Source organism: Saccopteryx leptura, chromosome 3 (genome assembly GCF_036850995.1).
Source record: "Saccopteryx leptura isolate mSacLep1 chromosome 3, mSacLep1_pri_phased_curated, whole genome shotgun sequence".
NCBI lineage: Eukaryota > Metazoa > Chordata > Mammalia > Chiroptera > Emballonuridae > Saccopteryx > Saccopteryx leptura.
In genome coordinates this window covers 15,422,787-15,450,782 of record NC_089505.1, presented here as the reverse complement: position 1 = coordinate 15,450,782, position 27,996 = coordinate 15,422,787, and the positions used below count along the sequence as shown (strand labels likewise).

The 27,996-nt window shown below is 43.5% G+C and overlaps 1 protein-coding gene across 1 annotated transcript in view; it reads left to right on the top strand.

The window, feature by feature from the left end:
• Nucleotides 1-27,996, top strand: part of MTHFD1L (methylenetetrahydrofolate dehydrogenase (NADP+ dependent) 1 like) — a 186,909-nt gene that overhangs the window by 92,813 nt on the left and 66,100 nt on the right. Inside the window, exons 21-24 of the mRNA XM_066372996.1 lie at nucleotides 18,013-18,152; nucleotides 25,189-25,230; nucleotides 26,414-26,514; nucleotides 27,061-27,238. Of these exons, the coding sequence (XP_066229093.1) occupies nucleotides 18,013-18,152; nucleotides 25,189-25,230; nucleotides 26,414-26,514; nucleotides 27,061-27,238 (461 nt within the window). The remainder of the gene's footprint in view (nucleotides 1-18,012; nucleotides 18,153-25,188; nucleotides 25,231-26,413; nucleotides 26,515-27,060; nucleotides 27,239-27,996) is intronic.

Genomic DNA, 27,996 nt, shown 5'->3' with positions numbered 1-27,996 from the left:
GAAGTACATGTAAAAATTACATTTTAAAATTAAAAATATGACGGCTCTTTTACCCCAGCTTAGCTGAGACCCTTAGCCTGAAAAGAGTTAAATGACCCTCACCCAATACATAAACTGTCATTTAGAAAATTGCAGTGAGAAGAGGTTGTTTTTAAGCTTTAACAATGTTTTCATAACTACAAAGTTACAACATTGTATTGCTATTCTCACACAAAGAAAATGTAATAGAATTTTGAGCAAGAACTATTAAGACTTTGATCATTACTAAAGGAATAGATGATCCTTTCGTGGACTTTTTCCATCTCTTGGGGGGGTAGAGAAAGAAACATTGATTATTACTGCTCTCTAAAAGTCTCAGTTCTCACCAGCTTCAACCATAAGTGTTGTTTTAACCATTAATACAATACTTCGATACAAATAATATCAATTAAAAAGTACCTAGACTGTACCCAGTTGGCTCAGTGGTAGAGGGTCGGCCCAGCAAGTGGAAGTCCCAGGTTCGATTCCCAGCCAGGGCACACAGGAGAAGTGCTCATCTGCTTTTCTACCCTTCCCCTTCTCCTTCCTCTCTGTCTCTCTTCCCCTCCAGCAGCCAAGGCTCCATTGGAGCAAAGTTGGCCCAGGTGCTGAGGATGGCTCCATGGCCTCCATTGGAATAGCTCCAAGGCACTGGAATGGCTCCAGAGTAAACAGAGCAACACCCCAGATGGGCAGAGCATCGCCCCCTGGTGGGCGTGCTACTGGAACCCGGTCCGGCGCATGCGGAAGTCGGTCTGACTGCCTCCCCACTTCTAACTTCATAAAAATACCAAAAAAAAAAAAGTACCTAAAGTTTTAAGAAGAATTATCCTGTACAGTTCAAAATAAAGCAGAGTGAAGTAGCTTTAGGGATGCAAGAGATATCTCAGTGGAATGATAAAGACCTCCTGCGATAGAAGAATTTAAATAGAATTGTAAAACAGAAACGGACAGTCAGCCTCCTGTTAACTAGTGAAGCCCTTACAAGGCACGCTAATGTATTTAGGAACAGGACAAGAATGCTTACAATCACCACTATATTCATCATTATTCTGGGAGTTCCAGCCAATGTCATAAAACAAGAACAATTACAATGTATAAATATTGGAAAGGAAGAGACAGATTTTTCAGGTTTTTTATATGTAGTATGATTGTATAGCTAAAAAATTCAAGTCGCTTATTTCAAGTAATAAAATTTTGGTTGGCTAGTTGGATGCAATGTAAATATGTACAAATCAATAGGTTTCTTTTATATCAGCAATAAAATCTGATGTTGTAATGGGGAAAATATCTTATTTTTATGTATCCCTCAGACTATAAATGCCTAGGAGTAAATGTAACAACAAATGAGTGTATAGAAGAAGAAAAAAACTATAAAACTTGATTAAAAGACACAGAGCAAGACCTGAATCAATGATGAGGTACACACCATGTCCTTGGATGGGAATAATCGGTGTTGAACAATCATTATTCTTCTCTCAAACTAACATGTACATGACTATAAAATTACTATACTAAACCATGCTGTACTTTTCAATACTATACTATATTATATAGTTACCATTAAAGCTGTGGAAGAAGATGAGCTTCCTAATTAAATTAATAACATTTGTCTAAATTCTAGAAGAACAAATTATTGAGAGTAGACCAAAAAAAATTTGTTTTAAATAATGATGGATGACTTACCTAACTCTAGATCAAAACAAGATAATATTGCCACAATAATAGATACACATATATAAAAACCAGTATCAAAAGAACACCCTGGAAGCCCTGGCCAGTTGGCTCAGCGGTAGAGCGTCGGCCTAGCGTGCGGAGGACCCGGGTTCGATTCCCGGCCAGGGCACACAGGAGAAGCGCCCATTTGCTTCTCCACCCCTCTGCCGCACTTTCCTCTCTGTCTCTCTCTTCCCCTCCCGCAGCCAAGGCTCCATTGGAGCAAAGATGGCCCGGGCGCTGGGGATGGCTCTGTGACCTCTGCCCCAGACGCTAGAGTGGCTCTGGTCGCAATATGGCGACGCCCAGGATGGGCAGAGCATCGCCCCCTGGTGGGCAGAGCATCGCCCCATGGTGGGCGTGCCGGGTGGATCCCGGTCGGGCGCATGCGGGAGTCTGTCTGACTGTCTCTCCCCGTTTCCAGCTTCAGAAAAATGAAAAAAAAAAAAAAGAAAAAAAGAACACCCTGGAGAGTATCCTTAAGTAGACTGTTTCATAATATGTAGAAATTAATTATTTCAAACAGACATTTCAAAATAGTGGCAAATGGATGGACTAATGATTCAATGAGATTCAGAAATTTAGCTATTAATTCCGTTGTTTGATTTTGTTAAGAGAGAGAGAGAAAATGGATTTGTTGTTCCACTTATTCATGCATTCACTGGTTGATTCTTGTATGTGCCCTGACCGGGGATCAAACCCACAACCTTGGCGTATCTGGATGATGCTAACAACCCCAGCCAGGGCCTGGCTCTTAGTTTTAAAACATAAACTTTAGGCCCTGGCCGGTTGGCTCAGCGGTAGAGCGTCGGCCTAGTGTGCGGAGGACCCGGGTTCGATTCCCGGCCAGGGCACACAGGAGAAGCGCCCATTTGCTTCTCCACCCCTCCGCCGCGCTTTCCTCTCTGTCTCTCTCTTCCCCTCCCGCAGCCAAGGCTCCATTGGAGCAAAGATGGCCCGGGCGCTGGGAATGGCTCTGTGGCCTCTGCCTCAGGCACTAGAGTGGCTCTGGTCGCAACATGGCGACGCCCAGGATGGGCAGAGCATCGCCCCCTGGTGGGCAGAGCGTCGCCCCTGGTGGGCGTGCCAGGTGGATCCTGGTCGGGCGCATGCGGGAGTCTGTCTGACTGTCTCTCCCTGTTTCCAGCTTCAGAAAAATGAAAGAAAAAAAAAAAAAAAAACATAAACTTTAGAGTTGTGTTATCACAATAGAGAGATTAAAATTTTAATGTAAAAATTAAAATTCAAGCTTCAAGAAAAAATGTTTAGTATTAAAGAAATCAAGTTGCAAAACCATATTTATAATATATGATTGGGAGGAGCCAAGCAGCTCATTTAGTTAGAGCATTGTCCTGATATGCCAGAGGTTTGTGGGTTCAATCCTGGGTCAGGACTCATACAAGAATCAGCCAATGAACGCATAAATAAGTGGAACAACAAATTGATGTTTCTTTCTCTGTCACTTTCTCCCTCTTTCTTTGTTTCTCACTTTCTTTTTAAAATTAACAAATAAGCTTAAATTTTTTTAATTATGTAATAACTATCTACTATATGAAATGAGAAGGTATGAAAGAAGTATACCAAATAATTACTTTTATTTATCTGTGTGAAACAGGTTCATTGTGACTTTCGCTTTCTACTTTTTTTTTTTAGTAGTCTTGAAATTTTTACAGTTAGAATGTGTTACTTTTGTTTTAAAAAAGAAAAAATTGACATGAAAAATCTGAAGTAATTTGACATGCAGAGTTAGGGAGAAGCAGTCGAGGCAGCGTGCACAGACTAAGCAAACGGATGTGGGGGGAGAGGTGCTGGGGGCTTCGGGGGACAGTCTCCCGGCAATAGAAGATGTGGGGAGCTGAATTTCATGGGGACATGACGTCATTTTGGAGGGGAATAAATGATCATCTGAAATGTTATGCTTTCAATTACCTGTGGAGATAAATTGACAATTTTTAAATAGTGGTTCCAATAAGATGCTCCTGAGATGTCACATGAGGCGACCCCTGAAGAATGTTTATGACACAATCCAATGATGCAGGACAGAGGTGGGAGAAAATTCGGTCAACACAGAGACAGCGCAGACAAGATGAACTGGAGTTATATCCTCCACCTCCTTAGAAGTCCTGGAGAAGAGTTAGTGGCGTTTCTAATCCATGAGGACTTCCAGAATGGTTCTGTAAAGTGTTACCAGGACTCCACTGGAAGAAGGTGTTTCTTTCCAACCCCCCCCCCCCCCCCCCATCAGACAGGTCATTCGCTGAAGAGAGTAAGTGAAGGCGAGGAGAGGTCAAGGTTTCATTCAGCGGGGACTCCCTCCCCGGACTGGACTCCAACAGCAGTTAGGGAGGAGCTGCTCTGCCACTTGTGGGCCTTTCCACTGCTGAATGAAGAAGCAGATTGCGGAATTTTAAGTACAGTCTAACGTGTCTTAAACCCACAGGAACAACACTGTTTCCTTTATGCCTTTTACTTACGTAGAAGTATGAAAACACGCCCTGAATCAGCACCAGGCTCATAAGAGGGGAGGGGGACACTGCAGCTCCGTCTCTGCTCTTCTGGTGGCAGAATATTAGTGTTAGTTAGAAACGCGTGGTGGGAGAGGCGGATGGAGAAGGGAATGCGGGTCCGTAATCTAGGGGACAGGCAGAGGCTAGAGCCGTAGATTGGCACCGGTTATTGGTATGTGGCCAAGCCTTGACTGGAGCTAGAGCTAAATCTGGATCTTAATAGTCCTGTTTCGTTCAGCGGCTTTCGGTTACTTTCCAGCAGGAGTGTGGTTTGCATAGAGATAGCTACCCGCATTCTCCGTGTCTCTTGGGATGAGCGGTGGAGGTGTGGACAACAGCTGACGGGAGGAATCGGGCCGACTGACTGGGCCAGGGTGAGACGTGCCCTCTGCACACTGAACTGGGAATAAGGAGCAAAGCCGTGAGATTTCCCAGTGGTTCCCACAGTAACCTGCTCTCCAGGGGCAGTAAGGACGGCTCCCACACCCACTAAATACTCCTTTTTCCACACTGGGATGTGCGGCACGTACCAGTAAATGGGTTTTATTTCATACGTTCAAGTGTTTAGCACACAAACATCCCAAACTTCAAACACCAGTCAGCTGAGGACCTTCTTTTGATTCCTAACCCCATCTTGTTTAGTCCTTTTTTTTCTTTGTTTTAGGAAGTTGCATAAATGTTTTGGCTGACTGTGGATCATTTTTACTTTTAAGAGTCAGGTTATACTGTGATGATATAACTTCTAAAAAAAAAATGTTTAAAACTACTTTGAAAATAGCTTTTGGCCTCCAAAAGCCATTTCTTTGTCACACACACTCACAGAGGAGGTAGAATTTAGAGTGAGACCAGACCTTGCAGTGTGATGAGCAGGAAAGCTGGAGTCCCACACGTGTATTCTGTGCTACTGCAAACTGACACACGTGCTGGTGCCTGCTGTCTTGATTTAATTCTGTGCCTGGAGCTTGTGAACAGACTCTCCCAGTTACCTTCAGTGGTGTAGCATCTATCAAAGAGTTACGACCGCATTTTCAGCCTTCAAAATTTCAGCATCCTCGCCAGCAAAAGTTGGAGCAAATCTCACATCTTTTCTAAATTAGAATTGTAATCTTGACTTCAGCCCCAGAGTTACTATAATGTGGAGAAGGAGAACACTGCATAATGTTCAAATAATGAAATGATAGAAATAAGAAATGTTATAATGTTTCTAAGTAGGCTCCATTTTTACAAATGAATCAGTTAGAATTATGTTCGCCAACAAATAATAGCAACAGTGAAAAAAGGTGAAAGAGAAAAGAAATGCACACTCTCTTTTCAGGAGCCGTCCTCAAAGTCACATACAAAACTTCTGTTTATATCTTATTAATAACATTGATCACACTGTCATACCTAGCTGCAAGAGAAGCTAAGGCATTTTCCAGTTTTTCTAGGACTCCTTCAAATAGAAAAGTGAGTTGCTAATCCACCATTAGCATGACATTGTTCTAGAGGTTTTTCTAGACACTTGAGTTAATGCCAAGTAATCCATGTCACTGTCTACATTTCCTTTTGACATCTGCCAGGTGGCCAGGCAAGGTTCAGGAGAGCAGATCTCAAATCTTATTTTAATGTTAATGCCTTGAGGACATGCTCCACATTAGGTTAATTGGCAAGATCGGGATACAGGAGTGTCTTTAGAGCATGCCGCTCACTATGTTGAAAAGAAAAGCTGTCGGCAGAGATGCTTTCTTTGTGGGGACAGCCCGTGACTGTCCTTCAGGAATCCATCTCAGAAATTTGCAAGCCAGATGGACATCATGAACCCTTGTTTTAATGCTTACCTTTTGCCGGTATAATAAACATAATAATAAAATATCTGAATATATTTAGGATTTTCCTGTATAATACAAATAATCGTACTTTTATCAGCTGTTTCACCACCCAAATTGTAGCCCCTTCTAGCTTAAGGCCAGCCTGGGGATCCGCTAAGAGGGGGGAAGAGAGATGGAGAAATGAGGGTTTGTTCTTTGTTCAGACAACTTGAGAGTCACACCAGACTCTGGTTTTAGCTCTTTCTGGGCTTACGGATAGGGCAAAGATGGAGAGCTGGGAACATGAGAATTATTCCTGTCGCTTTATTACCTTTTCCTTATAAAATATCTCTGACTGAATATCTCTAGGGCACCAATCCTCTGTCAACTTGTAGAGAGCTCGCCAGGAACATCGACTACAGTGAAAATGGGGAAAAGATCTTCTTCTCATCAAATTTCCCAATAATATATCAGTAATACTATATTCCTAATAATATATTCACTTTATAAAGAGAGAGAAATAGGTTATCTTGAAAATAAGCCAGAGAAAAGATATGCTCATGCCTCCTTTTCAAGGCTGTTATCTTTAGTTTGAGGGTTTTTTTTACAAAAGTCAATCTGAGTTCCTGGTGGTTTTTTAACCTGTCTTCATGTGTTCTGTTAAACTGAATCTTTTTAAGGTTAAAATACACTACCGTCCATGTCAAACTGAAGAGACATGGGCCAGTTCTTGCCTCCACGCCCAAAAATAAAGCCACGGGATCCGTGAGAGTGACGCGGCATCTGTGACCCTCAGACGAGTAGCTGGGTGATGACACTGCAGAGAGGGGTTGTGCCTGGGGGCTGCAGTGCTGTTTGCACCAGTGCTGAGCAGACGGGCGGGGCCTGAGTGACCACTAAACTGAACTCATCTTTCTTGTGGGAGACCGGGAGCCCTAGACATGACCAGGCCAGCAGGTCAGTCTTTTCCCTCCCGAGATAAGAAACCTGCTAGATGGAGTCTAGGCCAGTGACTCTTGGATGTTTGGGCGGAAATACTTTTTATATCACAACTGTGTGTGTAGGTGTGTAAGAACTGAATCAAGTGTCTTATGAAACAGTGCTGCTTTCTCTTACTATGTGTGATATAGCCCAATATTTCCCTCCCGTTCTTGATATTTTCATAATGCTAGTTGCACCCCGCTATGATAGTCTCCCCTTAGCCACAGTTTGACTTGCTGTGGTTTCAGTTATCTGTGGTCAACCATGGTCCGATTAGATTAAGTGGAAATCTCCTGGAATAAATGGTTCCCAAGTTTTCAATGGTTCTCTCTTCTGAGGAGCACATTGAAATATCCTGCTGTCTTGCCCCATCCTACCCAGGACGTGAGTCATCCCTCTGTCCAGCATCTCCAGCTGTAGACGCCCCGTCCCGTTAGTTACTTAGTCGTCTCGGTGATCAAACTGACTGTCCTGGTGTCGCAGTGCCTGTGTTCAAGTCACCCTTATTTTACTTACCACAAAGCGCAAGAAAGAATAGTGATGCTGGCAACTCAAGATGTGCCCAAGAGAAGACATAGAGTGTTTCATTGTGAGAAGGTGAAAGTTCTCAACTTCATGAGGAAAGAAAAAAAAAATTGTATGCTGAGGTTACTAAGGCCTATGGTAAGAATGAATCTTCTATCTGTAAAATTGTGAAGAAGGAAAAAGAAAGTCATGCTCGTGTTGCTGTCCCACCTCAAACTGCAAGCGTCACGGCCCCAGGGTGTGATAAGTGCTTAGGTAAGCAGGAAAGGCATTCAATCTGTGGGTGGAAAGCATGAACAGAAAACATGGGGGGGGGGGGGTCCTATCCGAGGTTTCAGGCATCCTCTAGGGCCTGGGACTGTATCTGCAAGGATTAGGAAGGACTACTAAACAGTGATTTAGTGACACATGAATGGTTTTCTACCTTCAATTCAAAAATCCCTGCTGTGCCTGCTTGTATTTAGTAAATATACTGTAGAATCTGCCTACTTTCATGTGTTCAATGTTTTCCCTCTGTCTCAATTTCTTCTATAATCGAAGTTGTCATACTAGGAATGGAGGTCTATTTAATCTGTTTTCAAACTCAGTCGTCGTAGTTTCACTTGCTATGACGTTTATACTTTCTTCCTTGCCTGGGTTTATTTCCATAAACCGCTCCCTAAAACGTGTTCGGTTTCATCTTTCCGTCATTTCAGCGTAAGGCGTGTGAGCAGCAGGGCTTTTCAGATTTCGTTTCTGTTTCGCGTTATCTTCCGAGCGTCCAGTTCTCAGGGCTGTGAGAGAGCCGCTCTGCCCCCGCGCAGTCATCCGCATTCCCCGGACTCCAGCCGGGACTTGGGGACGCCACGTGTTTGCTGAAAACGGAAGGGTTAAAACCCTGCTCATAGCAATCACGCTGGACAAATGTGCATGATCTCTACAAGAAGATGGGAACTCTTTGGATAATAGGTCCGGGAATTCAGTTCGGTTGGATTTTTTTCTAACGGGAGTAAAAAAAATAACATGTATAATTTAATTTTTATTTGAAACCTTTTTTTCTAAAATTAAATTTCACTTTGGCCAAAATCTCTGTACAAAACAAGATTTTAATGATGGTTCCAAATCATGTGAACCCGTGTCTGTCACTAATTAACTCCATAAAGGGAGGAAATTCTAGGTCCTGACATCAAAACACACCTATATGGTGTTACTGGTATTTTCAAAGTTTTCATTACTGCCAAAAACCTATGGCTCCAGTGGACCTGTGTCCTTTTCATACTTTGCTTGTCTTCTTCTCTTCCTCCAAATAAACCCCCATAACTTTCTCATGTGCTCTACATGAGGACCAAACTGCCTCTAATAAGTGTAAGCACTGTCACCAACAAAATGGTGGGAAAGAGGAGGGGCACATGCTACTGTTAGTACTAGTATTAGTATTAGTATTAGTACTGATATTAGTATTAGTACTAGTATTAGTGTTAGTACTAGTATTAGTATTAGTACTAATATTAGTATTAGTACTAGTACTAGTATTAGTATTAGTATTAGTATTAGTGTGTGGGGTTTTTTACTGGTTTCTTCTTCCTCTAGGTCCCCCAAGCTGTGTCGCTTGATCTGTGTACTCGATGGAAATTTGACGCGAAGACGTTTAATAAAATCAAAGAGGAGCTTAGATTAAGTAGACAAATCCCAAACCGCAAAGGATTTCATTTTTTTGTAACATTTTATAGACTTGAGATGAGTTGGAGCCACAAGATTACTGTGTTCTAAGCGCAGTTTTGTTTTGTTTTTCGGCTGTAGTAATAAGGTTAAGCTTCCCTTGTAATCAGTTGAATGGTTCATCCTGGTTTCCTTAGTTTCCTTTTAGTAAATGAAAAAAAATAATTAAAAATCCTCAAAGGCTAGCCCACCTTAAGCTCCAGTTCAGAATTCATGTGCTTCTGTGACTTTGAACTCCACTCTCCCTGAGTTGATCTGCAGGCAGCTGTAGCCGAGTAGACGTGTTTACATAGGGCAGAAAAGGCAGTTTGCAGAATCCAGTTTCCATTGCCTTTAGCGTTGTTCAGGAATTATATCCCACAGTGCTTCAGAATGAAATCCAGTCCAGCCTCTCTACCTTGCTTCTTGAACAAAAGCTTTATTTTTATTTCTGGTGTGTCGTGAGAAATTAAAAGTGCTGACTGAATGAAAACTACAGTTTTTTTTTATTCCTCCCTCTGTTCGTAAGAAATTCTTCTGAGGATTAAGTTAGCAGAATCTGCCTGGAGCAGATGTATGTCTTATCTCAACCCATTTTAAGCCAAGCTGATTGTGAGGACTAGCTCTTCTGTGAGAACTCTCACAGTCCATAAATTCAAGTTCGTGTCCAAAAGTAATGGGAAACTCAATGTGTTTTATATTTGCTCTGTATGTTTGTTGTGTGTATCACGGAAAGAAAAATTATTGCCATTATAAAGTGGTCATGAAACCTGAAAGTTCTAATCTTCGGAGTACACATAGAATAAAGGACCCCTTGGTGACCCAGCAAGCTGGAAATTCAATTTGCAATTCTGGTGACGATATTCAGGCATGTCCAGTGGCCAGAAACCCTAGGAAAAGTTATCTTGGTGTTTGCACTTAACTCTCAGAGTCCAAAGACTATTTTCCCCAGTGTAAAAGCAAAAATGAAAATTTCAGATCTGAAAATATTAGTTCCCTTGTCTCCCACTCACTGCGTGCTCGCGGTGATAACAGGAACGCGTGGTCTGGGAATTAGAAAGCCCAGGCTGGAGAGTTGGAGATGCTCCCGTCCCCAGCCAGTGATGGGAGGGCGGATGCCTGGGTGGAGGAGGCTGGGAAGTCCGGGCTCGGGGTCTGACTCACCTGGTTGGAAGCTGGTGAAATGCCTCCTGGCCCTCAGGAGACTGTTTGGTTCTCAGGGGCAGAGACTGTGGGGTGAGTATTTTTTACCAGGGGGCCTATTTCTGCTGGAGCTGGTGCCACACCCAGAGGGAACAGGTCTTCGAGCTTCCTCCCCCCAGAGGTCTGTCTTTGTCCACCAGTTCCGCTCCCTGCTGCTGCCCAGCGAGCGGTGCTGTTGGCACGGCGACGGAGAACGCAGAGAGGACCATGATGTGTCCTCCCTAAGTGAACTGCTCCGAGAGAGAAAACAAATTTCCGGATTCAGTCAAAAAAAAAAGAAAAATAGCATGTCATGATGAAGAAGACTCTGGATTACCTACTTTTTGTGGTCACAGCAGGGCCATGTTGCAGTTAGAAAATAAGTCTGGGCACACCTGTCAGAGTTCAGGAAGAGAATTGAGAGCTTCTTCTGATCAAAATACTGCCGTACAGGGTGTGAGGGTTTTCACTGGCACCAGAACGCACCAGCAGTTGAGCTTGAGAAAGGCTGTGTGATCCGTGGCCACACTGAACAGGCACATGGGAAGGACACCCACTTAGACGGTGTTCGGAGGGGCTTTGGTTTCAGTCCATCCAGGCTGTCATCGTATAGTTGTGTGACCGTGTTGAGATGCTCTGATCCTCAGCTTCCTAAGCTGTAAGCGGAGGGTGAAGAGAGATCATAGGTGATGGAGAGTGAAATGAGACCGGGATGTCTATACGTACGTGCCTGGCTCATCAACAGCCTGTAAATGTTAGTTCCCGCCTCTCCTTGTGCAACGGTCTCTGAGGGGAACAGCTCTTTTCCTTCATATATGTCCCTGCTTAGCGAGAAGACTGGCCATGGCCATCACCTGTGTCATCCCATTGTGTTTCTTTCTATCCATCCCTCCCTGCTTCTTTATGCAGATAGTGCAGCTGTCACCAGCAAGACGCTACTTGTCATCACCAGGAACTGCCAGGCTGTCGTGAGTGCCCTGTTGACGCTGCACAGGAGACTGCTGAGTAGAATTTTTACTGTGATTATTCATATATCAGGACCTTATGGTGTATAAGGTTATTATTAACATCATAATCTTGTACAGTTTGTTTCATTTTTACATCTAATACATTTGTAACATTCCCAGAAATAGTATCTAAAAAGTTCAAGCCTCCTTTGTTATGATTGAATGACAGTAGAGCGTCTCAATTGCAGTTGGCGTTATTCATGGTTAATTCTGGTGTGTTCTTTGTTGATTTGTTTGTTTGTTTTGGGGGTGTGACTCCCCTGTGCACTATTTAATGTGTAGCGGCATCCCTGGCCTCTGCCTACTCAATGCCAGTTACAACAACCACAAGTGCCTCCCAACATTGCCAGATGTCCCTGGGGGTCAGAGCTGTCCCCAGATGAGAACCGCTGACCTGCACTTACGGCGTGCGATTCCATAGAAATGGGTTCAGTAAAGGTACGAACACCTGAGACCGTTCAGAAGTAAATGAGAAACTGAATTTAATTTTTAAAATACCCAGAGGAAGGCAAGCAAGAAAAAGTGATAAAGGAAAGGGCAGAAGGACGTAATTAATTCATCTCTCTCGTCGTTGTCATGTTCCAAGGGTACTGCTTCCTCACAAAATGAAGACACGAGTACATCGATGGTTTTCAGCGCCAAGCAGAATAACAGAAGTCCAATAAAGTGGTGAATGGGAAGTTTTTCCCTAAATTCTGAAATGTGTGTGTTTAATCAAGAGCGCTTTTGAGTGGCATGCCAAGGGGCGGGAAGTGTGTAATGCAGATAGCAGAGCTGTGGGGCGGGGGACGCCGCGGTGGGCTCTTATCCCAAGGTGGTCACTTGCCCGGCACACAGGAACACCGAAGAGGTTCATTCCCTTATGGCTCTAGAATTTCTTGAATCCGTAATTTATAAGGCCTGCTAATTTAAAAAATTAACAGATCATTGATAACTTATCCAAGTCCTAGTTGTCACTGAAAGTTTCTTCTGTGTGTACTGCAAATTGGGGACACGCTAGAATAATTTGAGGTATAAAAATCATCTCTCTGCCCCATGGAAGGGTTTCATAGACATCAGATGTGCCTCCCAGGAGTGTGCAGTTGTTTGTTGTTATTTCTGATCGGTTTGGACAATATGACGCAGGTGCTGTAGCGGACCAGCACGAGAAGCCCACCGCCTGTTGTCCAAGGTTGGTTTTCACTCTCCGGCTGAACCCAAAGCTCTGTTTCCTGTGCAAATAGTGTTTGTCCACAGATTCAGTCCCTCCCCATCCTGGCCCACTGATACTTCCTTTCTGAGCAAACTATGGGGTTTAAAGTTTGAATTAAGCCATGCTACAGAATTACTATCTAAGAGCTTCTGTGCTTACACAGTAAATCAGGCAGGGTTTCCTGTTTTCATTCACGTATTAAGTTGACTAGCCATAACCTTATACTCCCCCCTACCCCCCGCCTGAAAGAGACTGCCAAGACAAATAATTGTTGTGGCATGTGCAAACATTTTCTTGCAAGCCTTTTTTAAATATGCAGCTTCCAGAAGTGTACATTATATGCTTTTCAGGAACGCCAAGTCCGAGTAAGTGTGCTTGCTTCACGACTCAAGAACAAGTCCATGTTAAAATCAACGTTAAATATCTCTTCAGCCCATATCTCTTTTATAAGGTATTAAGAGCAACGAATGGAAAAAGGGGACACATGCTTATTTCAGATCATAAGAAAGGTTAACTTGCAGGTTGTCTATGTTGACAATTCCTAGGAAGTGCCTAGGAAACAGAACCCGCTGATAAGAGTGGCTTGTCCCCTTCTCACATCAAGACCCCCTGAGGTACTAATTCACAGACACACAGCACCCCACCTCGTCTGTTTCATACTTGTTGATGACACCTTATCAAGTGTTCTCACTGCTGTAATTACTGATCGCCCAGCAGCTTACCTTTTCCACACCCTCTGTTTTCTTTAGCAGCCTGGTTATTTGAAAGCAAATAGCACCGTGATTACATAGTTGCAGACGGTTTTCAAAGTATAAGAATTTGGCACTTGCTCCTGTTTTCTTCACGTTATTTGCCTCCATATTTCCTTTGCATTTGGAAGCCACAGTCCCCGGACCTTTATTACTGCATCCTGTTTTCTTCCCTAACTGAAGTTCTCTGTGTTATGACTTTTTTTTTTCCAATTTGTCTCTTAAAATATGAATTTAAGTGTAGCTGGCCTATCTAGACATTTGAGCTGCCTTATCTTTCTCAGATTTGACATTTATACCTCTTATTAAAACTGTTTTGTATTTTAAGAGAGAAAGAGAAGTCTGATAGGGAAGTGTAAGAACACTTAATTCTGTCTAATTCTGCGTTGTATGCCTAGCTATCTTTCTCCATTGAGTAACGGAGAAATAGTTTCTTCACTCTAATAGTCTCTTCATATCTTGGTTAATTCGTTTATATGTGCCCAGGGACAGTGTTAGGTGCTAGAGATGCAACGATGAGTAAGTTATGGTCCCTGGCGCTCCAAGTGGGAGTTATACCCACGTCTAATTCGGGTGCTGCTTGCAGAGTGAGATGTGCACCAGGGAGGGAGCAAACCGGGAGCAAATCTGGGCAGGAGGGGCAGCTGACTCTGCCGGAGAGGCTCATGCAGGTTCCGGGAAATGGAACATCTGAGCTGAAGATTGGACTGCGACTTAAAGAAGGGACAGGAGACTGCTTGGGTTTAGCAAGAATTCAATAAATGCTTAAGAATTTAATATGATTTCGAGCAAGTGGGAGGACTGTTCTTTTGGTAATAATGATGCCAACTGTTTTGTGAGCTCTCACTAAGCACCAGAAAGGAGTATCTCACTACTGTACATGTGTTGTCCCCTTAATCCTGCCAACATGTCAGATGAGGACATAAGACTGAAACAGACTAAATACTTGGCAAGACCACACTGCTGGGAGGGATGCTGGATCCCAGGTATCTGTCTGTCTGTGTGCCTGTCTGTGGTCTGTCTTTGATACTGACCGGCAGGACAGTCACCAGTAATCCACTACTGATGGCCTTGCCATCTGGTTTTTTCCCCTAATCAGAATCTACTCTGTAATGACCTTTGACAAAGTGAACTGGATATTTCTCCTCTGGGGTCCACTCTGCCACCACCGTGCTAAAGTTAATGCTGGTGTTACCAGGGGCACCGTTGGACATAGGGATCGTTTCTGCCAACCATCTCTGGTTTGGGCCACCACTAATAAAGTCACTAGAATTGTCCCAAATGCTGTATAAAAAGAATCACTTCTGCTTTTTTAAATTGTTCTGCTACATTGCTGGTTCAAAGAAAATATAATAAAGGAAAAAATGACTTGTAGCTATGCTCATTCCAAATTGAATATTTTTAAAGGACTATTTTTCAATTTGTCAAAAGCATATCAACAGTCATAAATTTATTTTTTTTTACATACTCTGGCCCCATACGCTCACCCTGGGGAATATATTCCAAGAATATAATTTGAAAGAGGTTAAAGCTCATCTGCACAGATATTTTATAGTATTATTTATATTGGAAACAACTCAAATATCCCATAAGAGGGGGAACATTTTGTAAATCTTGGTACAACAGCATAGCAAACTTATAAGCTGCCACTTACAGCCATAAATTACACTGGGGAAAAAAATTTCTGTTGCATCCACAAAAACACTTGTTTTTACCTATTCGAGTGTGCTGATCTCAAAACTGACATTAGTTTTTCTCAGTAAGCTACAGTTTTTTTGCAATTCAAGCTTTTTGGTTTTTATCTTATTGTAAACTTTTCAACATTTAGTTTAACATAATGAAGTAGAATATCTTCTTGGGCATCATCTTTGTGAAAATAGAATAATTTATATAATGCAATAAATACACTAATACTCTAAAAGATATGATTGTATCAGAATTTGTCTACAATTTCAAAATAGAACATATTAAAACACTTCTTTTAATCATAAAATTTATGCAAAACTTATTTAAATTCTATTCAGGCAAAAATTTGTGTCCTGAGCAAGGACAATCTCGTTTGATGTTCCAGCAGTAGTCTGCTTATCAGTAACAGCTCCAAGATTTTCAGGAAACTTATCAAGGTGACTGTTCAGGAAGTGAATCTTAACTCATGTTACATCCACTGTCGTGGAAAGCCAACAGCATCCTTTGAACCAGAAATTCATAGTTTTCTGCTTTTTCGTTGCCAAGGAAGTTCTTTGTAACTGCCACAAAAGACTGCCATGCTGCTTTCTCCTCCTCATTCATCTTCTTGGCAAATTCTTTGTCACATATAAGGGTTCAAATTTGAGGTTCATCGAATACACCTGTTTTTATCTTCTCAAAAGACAAGGCAGTAAAAGCAGAAATAATATGTTGAAAGCATTCACTTTCTCTATTCAAAGCCTGAACAAACTGCTTCATTAAGCCAAGTTTGATGTGAAGTGGGGGAAAAATGATCCTGTCTCAATTAACTACAGGTTCATTCACAATATTTTTCATCCCTACTTCCAGAGCTTCACGTTTCGGCCACTCCTTCTGTGTCCAGTGTTTCTCCCGAGCTCGGCTGTCCCACAAACACAGAAAGCAAGGATACTTCATGAAACCTCTCTGTTGTCCTAGCAGGAAATTTACCATTTTAAGATCCACAGAAATGATCCAGTTATGCTCCTCATACTTCAGAAAGTCGAGGACAATTTTTATGTCATTATAATGTTCTCGCAGATGAGTTGAATAATCAATTTGAACCACTGCATAAACATTACCGTTGTGTAGGAGATCACATTTCAGACTCTGTTTAGAGCTGTCAAGAAATAGTCACCTGGCCCTGGCCGGTTGGCTCAGTGGTAGAGCGTCGGCCTGGCGTGCGGAAGTCCCGGGTTCGATTTCCAGCCAGGGCACACAGGAGAGGCGCCCATCTGCTTCTCCACCCCTCCCCCTCTCCTTCCTCTCTGTCTCTCTCTTCCCCTCCCGCAGCCAAAGCTCCATTGGAGCAAAAGATGGCCCGGGCACTGGGGATGGCTCCTTGGCCTCTGCCCCAGGCGCTAGAGTGGCTCTGGTCGCGACAGAGTGACGCCCCAAATGGGCAGAGCATTGCCCCCTGGTGGGCGTTGCCGGGTGGATCCCAGTCAGGCGCATGCGGGAGTCTGTCTGACTGCCTCCCCATTTCCAGCTTCAGAAAAGTACAAAAAAAAAAAAAAGAAATAGTCACCATTCTGTTGGACTGTAAGTGGTAACACCTAGCTGGCTGAGAAGACTACTGATATCATGACAGTAAACAAAGTGTTTGTCTTCAGAAAAAAAGTCCACAAAAATTTGTTCATGCTTCTTGAAATGGAATACTTTAGCTTACTGGTGAAGTACATTCTTTTCTTGAAGCCTGGACCTAACTAACTCAGCTGCTTTCTTTGGTAGGCTTAAATCTCTAAATCTCTTACTAAGTCATTCAAGTCGGGTTGGCTAAACTGCTGAGGGGTTAATGAGTGCTTGGCATCAGAAAAAGACTCTTCAGATTCTACAACCATTTCCTCATGCATCTTATCAAAATACACTTGATCACCATGTTCACTTTCTTAGTCGTTAAAAGAAATAAAACCAATGAAAACTGGAGCCAGGAGTGTCTCAGAGTGTGGGATAGGTCATATTGCTGAAGGAATATTAGGATATGCGATCATATGCCGTTTTTTCTTGCCAATGCCCTTTGTATGGATCAGACAGAAATAACAGTCACTGCTGTGGTCCTTAGGTTCACGCCAAACCATGGGAATACCAAAGAGCATTCCTTTGCGTTTTCCTCTTGTCCAGTCACAAAGCATTTCCTCACAATTATGACACACAATATGATGAACCCAATTCTTGTCTTGATAACCAAGGGGAAGTTGAAAATAGGCAATATATACACATGTTACAAATGATAAAATATTGCGCCTTTGACCTTGAAGTGTGTAACAGCCACATAGATAACAGAAGGTGTCAGGACTATTCTTACATTTACGCCTACTCGTAGAAGCCATGATTCAATCTTAAAACAAAATAAGAGGGTGTTTTTATCAGATAATAATTTTTTTATATTTAAAAACAACTACAATTATGTAAAAGTGATGTTTGTAAAACATTAATTGCCTTGTGGTTATGTTCAATCCAAGAGTCGTAGACCTTTAACTCTATCCAATTTAAAAACCAATGCATGCCATTAACTGTAACAAAAAGAAATTAAAATTTCATAAAAACTAGATTGATTCTATGTAGGCAATAAGGAGTGAGAATGCTAATTGTGCTAGCAGTGGTTTCTTTAAAATAATTTGGAGCCTGATTATAAAGCTGAAAATCCCATCTGTGCTAAGAAAAGCTTTTGCTCAGAGTTGCTATACTGGGAAGGAAAAGCTAGACGTTGGCAAAGAATCCTTACGGCATGCCGGTGTGAGACCGAGAGCCGTCTTTTTAGGGAATGTAAGGCAGTGGGACATTTTCTAAAACTTGAGGGGACATCAGTGTCCCTTCGCATATGAGCAGGACGCAGTGCTGGGGAGTAACCTGAGGCGGTGGGGGACTTCAGCCGTCCTTGGAATGTGAGCCACTCCAATGGTTGCCAAAAGCCTACACTGTTGTTTTTAGAAGATAATAGCCAATTTCCGACTTGATTCCCCGCAGTAACTGAAGCTGGCTTTGGGGCTGACATTGGCATGGAGAAGTTCTTCAACATCAAGTGTCGAGCTTCTGGTTTGGTACCCAACGCAGTCGTGCTGGTGGCGACAGTGCGCGCTCTGAAGATGCATGGAGGCGGGCCAAGCGTAAGTCCCAGACCCCGTCCCGGAAAAACACACACGGGAAAGTCCAGATAAAGCAGAATTGAGCATTTGTACAACTCATACCTGCTTAGTAACTCCAGTGTTCTTTCTAGACTGTCTCTTTTTTTCACAGATCACCATGACAGGGTGCTAAAAGTTTAGTAGGTTCTAGTAAATTGTAACACCCTCAGTGTTATTGCTAAGCAGTTATGTATTTTGGAAAGGAGCATAACGTAGCCACTTTTTAGCCCTAAGATTCATATCTGAAGCTCATGTCAACATTTTGTGACCCCCGGTAATGGGAGGACAGAGGCTCTGGCTCCTGAACGGGACACGCACGGACTGGGCTGATCGCTCCGGAGGGCGAGGTTGTGTACAGCTTTTCAGTTCACTGATTTCACCTGGAACTATGTGCCTTCTGTTTCTGTTTGTTATGACTTCACTTTGTAACTCTCTTTCAAAAACAACTTTCGATGTTAACCTCTCTTATTAGATACAGAATTTCCACACATCTGAGAGAAAATTTTTCTCGTTTCCACAGACACAAGTGTAGTGTGTTTCCTTTCTTTTTTTATGTTTAGGTATTTACAAAGGGAGAATATGGAGTGTTATACCGATTGATCACTTTTGAAATAAAATAGTTTGGAGTGGCTTTATCATTTATACTGCCGGTCTGTTAGACAAACCACCCAATCTGACTTCTTAGGTATACTGTGAACACAAAAATCATATACTCAGCGATTATGATATGGCAAGACAAATGCTATGCCTGGTTTATTTATTCTAGCTAGTCTGTGTCTGAGGAGAGGCAGACTTTATTTTACATCATGTTACAGATGAGAAACTTGAGGTTTGATGGGTTTAGGGAACATGGATGGTGTCACCTGGCCCTCAAAGAGCCAGACCAGAAAGACTGGGACTTAGATTCAAACCGCCTATCTGTCCACCGTGCAGAGCTGCGTACTAATGAAGGTAAACATTTTCTGAATTCCAAGTCCACTCTTAACCATTCATTTTAGCCTAAAGTTCCATTATTCTTTCAAGTGAAAGACTGACATAACATATTATAAGGTCATAACTCCTCAAGAATTCTGGTTTGGCTCAAAATACTACGTAGAGCTACAATCACAGCTTGACTTTTTTTTAGACTTGTATCTATATCCCAACCTCCATTTTCTTTTTTTTTTTTTTTCTTTTTTTTTTTTTTTTGCATTTTTCTGAAGCTGGAAACAGGGAGAGACAGTCAGACAGACTCCCGCATGCACCCGACCGGGATCCACCCGGCACGCCCACCATGGGGCGACGCTCTGCCCACCAGGGGGCAATGCTCTGCCCATCCTGTGCGTTGCCATGTTGCGACCAGAGCCACTCTAGCGCCTGAGGCAGAGGCCACAGAGCCATCCCCAGCGCCCGGGCCATCTTTGCTCCAATGGAGCCTTGGCTGTGGGAAGGGAAGAGAGAGACAGAGAGGAAGGCGCGGCGGAGGGGTGGAGAAGCAAATGGGCGCTTCTCCTGTGTGCCCTGGCCGGGAATCGAACCCGGGTCCTCCGCACGCCAGGCCGACGCTCTACCGCTGAGCCAACCGGCCAGGGCACCAACCTCCATTTTCAAGAAAACTATTTCTGCTGGTATAAGATGCATTTGAAATTCATCAGCCTTACTTTGTACCCTGAAGTATATAAAAATCAAAGGGCTTACTGAGCTGCAGAGAATCAGCGCCTTGCTTAGTATCCCAAGTCCAGTTAGGGGACTAACCAGATGTCAAAGTCAAGGTCTCTTGGCTTCTCGTTCAGTGCTTTTCCACACTCTCTAGTCTCTCTCCTATAAAAATTCTCTGCATGATTTATAACCTTATTTCTCTTCCTCTTAATGCATGTGCTCACTGTTTGACAGTGGTTGCATTTTCTGCTCGCCTGAGTCTTCCACTTCACTGAAAGTCATGGTTTCGGGCCAGCGCTGACTGTCACAGGGCTCCGGCCGCAGATAAAGGTGGAGGATAATAAAGGGGAGGATCAGGAAGCCAGGCGGAGCGGAGCATTGCTCTCTTGGGCTTCAGTAGCACCTCCTGCACCACTGTTTTAAGAACGTCTATATATGTGTCTCCCTGCTCAACTTTGAATTCCTTAAACGTAAAGACCGTGTCTTGCTCGTTTGTGTATCCCTAGTGCCTGGCATAGTCTGTATCCAGGAAATGTTTCCAACAGTTGAATAATAAATGGGCTTTCATCTTCTTAATCCTATATTCCCTATTATCCATCTCAGGGTCATTTCTTCTTGCTTGAATCAGCTCGGGGCTAATGGTTTTGATCGTTATAATTTCTACTTCCTTTCTGATATCATTACACAAATAACCATGGCTGTCTCTTATGTTTGTTCAGCTTGGTTGTTTTCCATAACTTGTGCGGTGGGAAATCCTGAGGCCCTCGAACTTGCCCATTTTAGCCCCAGTCGTTTGAAATTCATATCCTGTCTTCCAAAAGGCAACATAAGAACTAACATTCTGGTGTAGTTCCATTTTACAACTTGTTCTCCAAACCTAGTGTATCAAGGGGGACTCTTCAGAACCAAGAGGGTATGTACTTGTATAAAAAGACTTATTATAAGGAATGGGCTCGTTTGGTTATGGAGGCTGACAAGTCCAAAATCTGCACAGTGAGCCAACAGGAAAGCCAGTGTTTCAGCCCCGGACCCAGGCTGACGGCTCTCTACTGGAGAATTTTCCCTTGCACGGTCTCTGTGTTCTAATCAGACATTTCAACTGATTGGGTGCAACCCACCCACAGTGTGAAGGGCAGTCTGCTTCACACAGATTCCACCAATTTAAATGTTACTCTCTTTCTAAAACACCTTCACAAACATCCAAAATAGTACAGGTATTGATCGACTTAACGACCTATGCAACTTACGACCATTCAACTTTACGACCACAATCGCTAGCCACGACTGCTCCGCGTATGGCGGCGCAAGCGTTGCCCAGCTGGGCATACGACAGTGAGGACCAGCTTCCGGCAGTGCTACCATCTCCACGTACACCATTTCAAGTGTTATCCCAGACTCGGTACAATAATGAAAGAAAATTATGATAAAATATGACTTAAAGATTTTTATAACATCATTTCACAGTACTGTACATATAGCCTACTCAACTTATGACCAAATTGTGTTACGACCGGTCTGTCAGAACCAATCGTGTTCATAAGTCGAGCACTAGCTGTATCTGACCAAATATCTGGGCACCCTGTGCTCCCAAGTTGACACACAAAATTAACCGTCACGCCAGTAGTGCTGATACTTGGTGTACGGTGCAATGACTAGATCTAATTTCATTTTTTCTGTATTAATAACAATTGGCCTGGCACTGTTTACTGACATGGTCCCTCCTTTCTGATCTTCAAGCCTGTACAGTCATAAATCAATTCTCCATACAGGGTAGGTCTTTTTCTGGGACCCCCCCACTTTCACTCAAACTATTCTAGTGACCTGTGAGAGTGCCTGGGCTGCACTGGCAGTCTATAGGCCAAGCTCCCTGGCTCCTTCTCTTTTTCCGAGCATGCCTGGTTTGTGATTGGCCCTTTTTCTTCTATATTGTTTTAGAATTAGCTCATAAAGCTCCTTGAAAAATCTGTTAGGGTTTTTTATTGAAATGGCATTAAATCAATAGGTCAATCTGGGGATCTTTCTAAAAGCATGGGATATATCTCTTCATTGAGTTAGGTCTTTTTTTTTTTTCTTTCTGAAGCTGGAAATGGGGAGAGACAGTCAGATAGACTCCCGCATGCGCCCGACCGGGATCCACCTGGCACGCCCACCGGGTTGCGATGCTCTGCCCACCAGGGGGCGATGCTCTTCCCTTCCGGTGCCTCACTCTGCTGCGACCAGAGCCACTCTAGCACCTGGGACAGAGGCCAAGGAGCCATCCCCAGCGCCCGGGCCATCTTTGCTCCGATGGAGCCTTGGCTGCGGGAGGGGAAGAGAGAGACAGAGAGGAAGGAGGGGGTGGGGTGGAGAAGCAAATGGGCGCTTCTCCTATGTGCCCTGGCCGGGAATTGAACCCCGGTCTCCCGCACGGCCAGGCCGACGCTCTATCGCTGAGCCAACCGGCCAGGGCCTGAGTTAGGTCTTTTTAAATGTATTTAATAAAGCTTTACAGTTTGTTGCCCAAAGGGCTTCAACCTTTTTTTTTTTTTTTTTTTAAGATTTTATTCACTGATTCTAGAGAGCAGACGAGAGAAGGGGAGGGGAGGAGCGGGAAGCGTCGACTCATAGTGGTTACTTCTTGGATGTAATAGTGAGCATCCTTTTCTTATTCCTGATCTAAAGAAAAATGCTTTTAATAGCTTATCACTAAGTACGATGTTTTCCATAGATTTTTAGTATATATTCTTTATCACTTTAAAGAAATTGCCTTTTATTCCTAGTGTGCTGACTTCTTAATCAAACTAGGTATTAAAGAATTTTCTTCATCAATTGAGATGACATGGATTTTCTCTTTAATCTGTTAGTGTTGCAAATTATATTATTTAACTTTCAAATATTAAATGAAACTTATATCCCCTCGGGTAATTCTTACTTGGAGATATCTTTTTATGAATGACTGAATTTTACTTATTGTTTTCCTAATGTTTTAAGTAGGATCTTTACATGTAGATGAGTGAGATATTAGCCACATAAAATAAGTTGAAAATATTCCTTCTCTTTGATATACTCTATAAAGGATTTTATAACATTAAAGTAATCTGTTTATTCAAAGATGGGAAAAATTCACCTATAACATTGTCTGGGCCTGTTACTTATTGGTAAGGGGTAGATTTTTAACTACAAATTTAATTTTAATGAATAAGAACTGTCTAGATTTTCTATTTCTTTTTAAATGAGCTTTAATAAGTTTCACCTCTGAACTTCTCTACTAATGTTTTTAAATGTATTGCTAATAAAGTTTGTCATAATATTATATTAACTCTGTCTATAGCTTATGCAGTTATAATTTTTTTTTTACTTTTTATTGAATTTATTGGGGTGACATTGGTTAATAAAATTATACGGGATTCAGGTGCACGATTCTACAATGTGTCGTCCGCATATTGTATTGTGTGTTCTCCACCCCAAGTCAAACTCTCCCTCCATCACCATCTGTTCCCCTCCTCTCCTCCTCCCCCTCCCTCACCTGTCTCCGCCCCCAGTTCTCACACTGTTGTCTACGGCTATAAGTTTGTCTTTGCTTTGCTTAATCCCTTCACCCTTGTCACCAATCCTCACAACCCCCCTGTCCCTCTGACAGCTGTCAGTCTAGTCTCTATATCTCTGAGTCTGTTTCTGTTTTATTTGTTAGTTTATTTCTATCAGTAGATGAGTGAATAAAAAAGCTGTGGTACATTTACATGATTATTTCTCAGCCATTAAAAAAAAAAAAAAAAGAAAATGCTACCTTTTGCAACAGCATAGATGGACCTGGAGAGCATTGTGCTAAGTGAAATAAGCCAGTCAGAGAAAGACAAATTCCACCTTCGCTTATATGTGGAATCTAATGAACAAAACAAACAAAATAGTTATCATGTTTTTTCATTTTTTATTTTTAAAAAGTCTTCCCAGAGTGTTGTTGACTTTGTTAGTCATTGTAAGAACCGTCTTCTGGTTTGGTTGGCCCTCTTGTTGGTCTCTGCATAGAGCCCCCCTTCCTGCTTGTGCCCTGTTTGATTCCGCAGCATTTATATCTGTGCAAGCTCAGCCATGCTACCCAGTCTATTTCCAGTTTAGCGTTTCAGTTCTTCCGACTGAAAAGTTCGCTCAGTGTTTCCGTGAACGCGGCTGCTGGGAAAACCCATCTGAAAACACTTTGTTTGCACACACTATCCAAAAGCAATCTGTCACAGGGGTAACTTCTTTCCAAACGATTTCTAATATCCTCAAAGCCTCTTCCACTGAGATCAAGTCACCAGGTCCTCAGGAAATCAGAATGTTTTCTAGTGTTTCACCAAAACCAGTAGCAGCCATGGACACGGACCGTGTGGGATTGTGGGAAGGTGCTCAGTTGGGTTTCAGAATCCTATTACACTGAAGTCCCCGTTCTGCTTTCATTTGCTCTAGAACCTTGAGCAAGACACCTGCCTTCTTTCAACTCTACTTTAGCTGTATCCTGCCCTGCCAACCCAGGCCCCCCCCCCAATAGTAATGGCATTGCTTTAAAATGATTTAGAATTTATTTAGAAATGATGGTGCACTCTGTATCAATCAGGTATTGAGCATATTATAAATTCCATTTTATTCCAGGGTAATGGCCAACAGTATGAAAGTTTTCAATATTGGCTCAAATTAGAATTGCCTGGGGGGAATGTGTAAATATTACTAACCCGCCTGACCTGTGGTGGCGCAGTGGATAAAGCGTCAACCTGGAAACACTGAGGTTGCCGGTTCAAAACCCTGGCTTGCCTGGTCAAGGCATATATGAGAGTTGATGCTTCCTGCTCCTCCTCTCTCTCTCTCTCTCTCTCTCTCCACCCCTCTCTAAAAAAAAATATATATATATATATTACCCTGGGTCCCACTCCCGGAAACCCTGTTTTAATCGATCTGGGTGGAGCGCAGGCATCAGTGTTTTTTGAAAGCTTCCCACAGACTTTATGCTCAGCCCGGGCTGCCAGTTACTGGTTTTAAAAGTACAAAATGTGCTTTTAATAGGTACCGCATTTCCCCATGTATAAGACGCTCCCGTGTGTAAGACGCTCCTTAATTTTGGGGCCTGAAATTTGGGGGGGGGGAAATGTATTACATAAAGTTATTGAATTCAGTTTTATTCATCATAAAATTCATACAATACTTCTTATCTGTGCAAAAAAGGGAGAAATGTAAGGAAAAAAACTACAATCACAGTATAAGACACACCCAGTTTTTAGACCCCAAATTCTTCAGAAAAGGGTGCGTCTTATACATGGGGAAATCTGGTACCTTCCCCAATGGTGACTGTGATTTGCTTTTCTCTTTTCAGATCTTGATCAATTAGAGTAAGACTTTTAATGAGATTATTCTTCCTTTTGTCTCTTAGGTCACTGCTGGGGTCCCTCTTAAGAGAGAATACACAGAGGAGGTAAGTGACTGCTTGAAAAGGCTGAAGTAGAGAATCATTCAAATCAAGTTAACCACTCAGTCAGCGGTGGAGTCCTCCACCCACGGCCTCTTAGAAAAGTGCTTTTCTAATAATCCTAGAGAAAGTGATCAGGGGCAGGGATACCGTCCATTTGGTGAACTCTTCAATCTTAAGAAATGATAGCCCTGGCCGGTTGGCTCAGCGGTAGAGCGTCGGCCTAGCGTGCGGAGGACCCGGGTTCGATTCCCGGCCAGGGCACATAGGAGAAGCGCCCATTTGCTTCTCCACCCCTCCGCCGCGCTTTCCTCTCTGTCTCTCTCTTCCCCTCCCGCAGCCAAGGCTCCATTGGAGCAAAAGATGGCCCGGGCGCTGGGCATGGCTCTGTGGCCTCTGCCTCAGGCGCTAGAGTGGCTCTGGTCGCAATATGGCGACGCCCAGGATGGGCAGAGCATCGCCCCCTGGGGGGCAGAGCACCACCCCTGGTGGGTGTGCCGGGTGGATCCCGGTCGGGCGCATGCGGGAGTCTGTCTGACTGTCTCTCTCTGTTTCCAGCTTCAGAAAAATGAAAAAAAAAAAAAAAAAAAAAAAAAAAAGAAGAAATGATAGACATGGTCTTTATACTGCTCCCTACCCAAGCTCACGATCCCAGCACAAAAACAAATGCAAAGCTTATACCCATGTAGTCTTTAGGGGTGATGGGAAAATCTGACTCTCAGAGAATACACGCCATTGGCTTTATGACGTGCCTGAGTTACTGGACTCCTCTAGACTTTGGTTTGCTGGCAACAGTACCTCTCAGCTCCTACAGGTGGCGCCAGGGGTTTGAGCAGGGACCCGCTGGACAGCTCTGCGCACCCTCCCTGGGCCTTGTGCCTTCTAGTCCACCAACCTGCAGGCATGGGCACATTGCCTGTGTCCTGGCCACTGGTCACCTGCAGAAATAACTGCCTGACTCAAGAGCCCAGTATGCCGTTGGACTCAGAAGAATTTTAGACGGTATTTTGAAAATGAGCTGCCTCCTTCCTCAGCCATCTCCCTTAGAGGGAAAGGGGTTCTATGCTCTTGAAAAGCTTCAAGGACCATAAAGTGGGCAAAGATGGGAGCAAAAAGGCCCCGGTGGCACTGCTGGTTGAGATTGGCAGGTGCGGTGGTAGGCGACACACGGGGTCTGGTTTCCTTGCAGAACATCCAGCTGGTGGCGGACGGCTGCTGTAATCTCCAGAAGCAAATCCAGATCGCTCAGCTCTTCGGGGTTCCCGTCGTGGTGGCTCTGAATGTCTTCAAGTAAGTCAGGCCTCCCCCTTTAAATGTGGCCGTGGGGCTGGGCCACCGTGCCAACGAGCCGCATGTCCTGGGCTGTCTGGTCTTTCTCTGCTTCGTCTAGAAGTATGCAGAAATCCTCTGCTCTTTCTGTTTGTTTGGTTTGGTCTGATTGGTGGTTTCATTTCAGCAGAAGTGTTCTCAGATGTGACTAGGGAAATGAAATCTATATAGTGACTTACACTTCTTCAGCCTTTTTTTTTTTTTTTTTTTTTTCTAATTCCACCCAGCATTTCTGTCCAAAAGGCTGTGGGTGATCAAAGGGATGTGTTATGGAATTTTCTCAATAAAACCCTTAACAACTTGAAATATTTGAGTCATGTTGGAGGAGATTTTTTTTCCCCCCATGCTTTTCTGTAAGTCTGATTTATTTAAACACGATGTAACCACTTTTGATGTTTAAAATATATTCAGTGTTAGGGAACAAAGTTCTATAGAAATGGTTAGTCTTTCTTTTAAAACATGGCTAAATGAATGCAGATGCCCAATCAGTGCCATTTCCATCACTAGGACCGACACCCCGGCCGAGATTGACTTAGTGTGTGAGCTGGCGAAGCGGGCCGGCGCCTTCGATGCGGTCCCCTGCCACCACTGGTCCAGCGGCGGGAAGGGCTCGGTGGACCTGGCGTGGGCTGTGAGAGAGGCCGCCAGTAAAAGAAGCCGTTTCCAGTTCCTGTACGATGTCCAGGTGAGGTCCCGCGACACCGGTAATGGTGGCAAACGTCTCTTGCACATTAACTGGTACCCGGCCTGCGCTGAGAGGTTTGTACGGCTCATCTCATTGGTCTTGACAACAGCCCACAGGCAGAGAAGGACGCTGAGGGAGAAAGGCAAAGGCATCTGACAGGGTCACACTGCCCGGGGCCGACCCCAGCTCCTCGGCCCTCAGCCGGTGCTCCTGAAGATGCTCTGCTTCCCCGTAGCAGGGGCCGGTGAGGCTCTGGAGAACAGGGTTCAGTGGCTCCCACTTTCAGGGTCCGCACAGGAACAGGGCTTCTGAGCAACTTCTTCAGGCTATTGAAATCATGGGTCATGTCTCCTCTGTCTATTTCTGCTATAGCTCGAGATCTATAGATGGATCTATAGTTGAACAACAGAGATTGATTTCCCACAATTCTTAAACTGGGAAGTCCAAGACCTAGGCGCTGGCAGAGTGAGTGTCAGGGGAGGGTCTTCTCACTGTGTTCTCACGTGGTGGAAAGGGTGAGGGACCTCTGTCGGGGCTCTTCTATAAGGGCACTAATTCTAATCATGAGGGCTCCACCCTCATGACCTAATCACCCCGAAAGACCCCCCCACCTCCTAATGCCATCACCTTGGATATTGAACTTCAACACATGTTCAGGGGACATAAATTAGTCCATTAACACAATGTCAAGATTCATCCATGTTATTGCATATGTCAGAACCTCGTTTCTTCTTAGAACTGAATACTCCATTGTATGC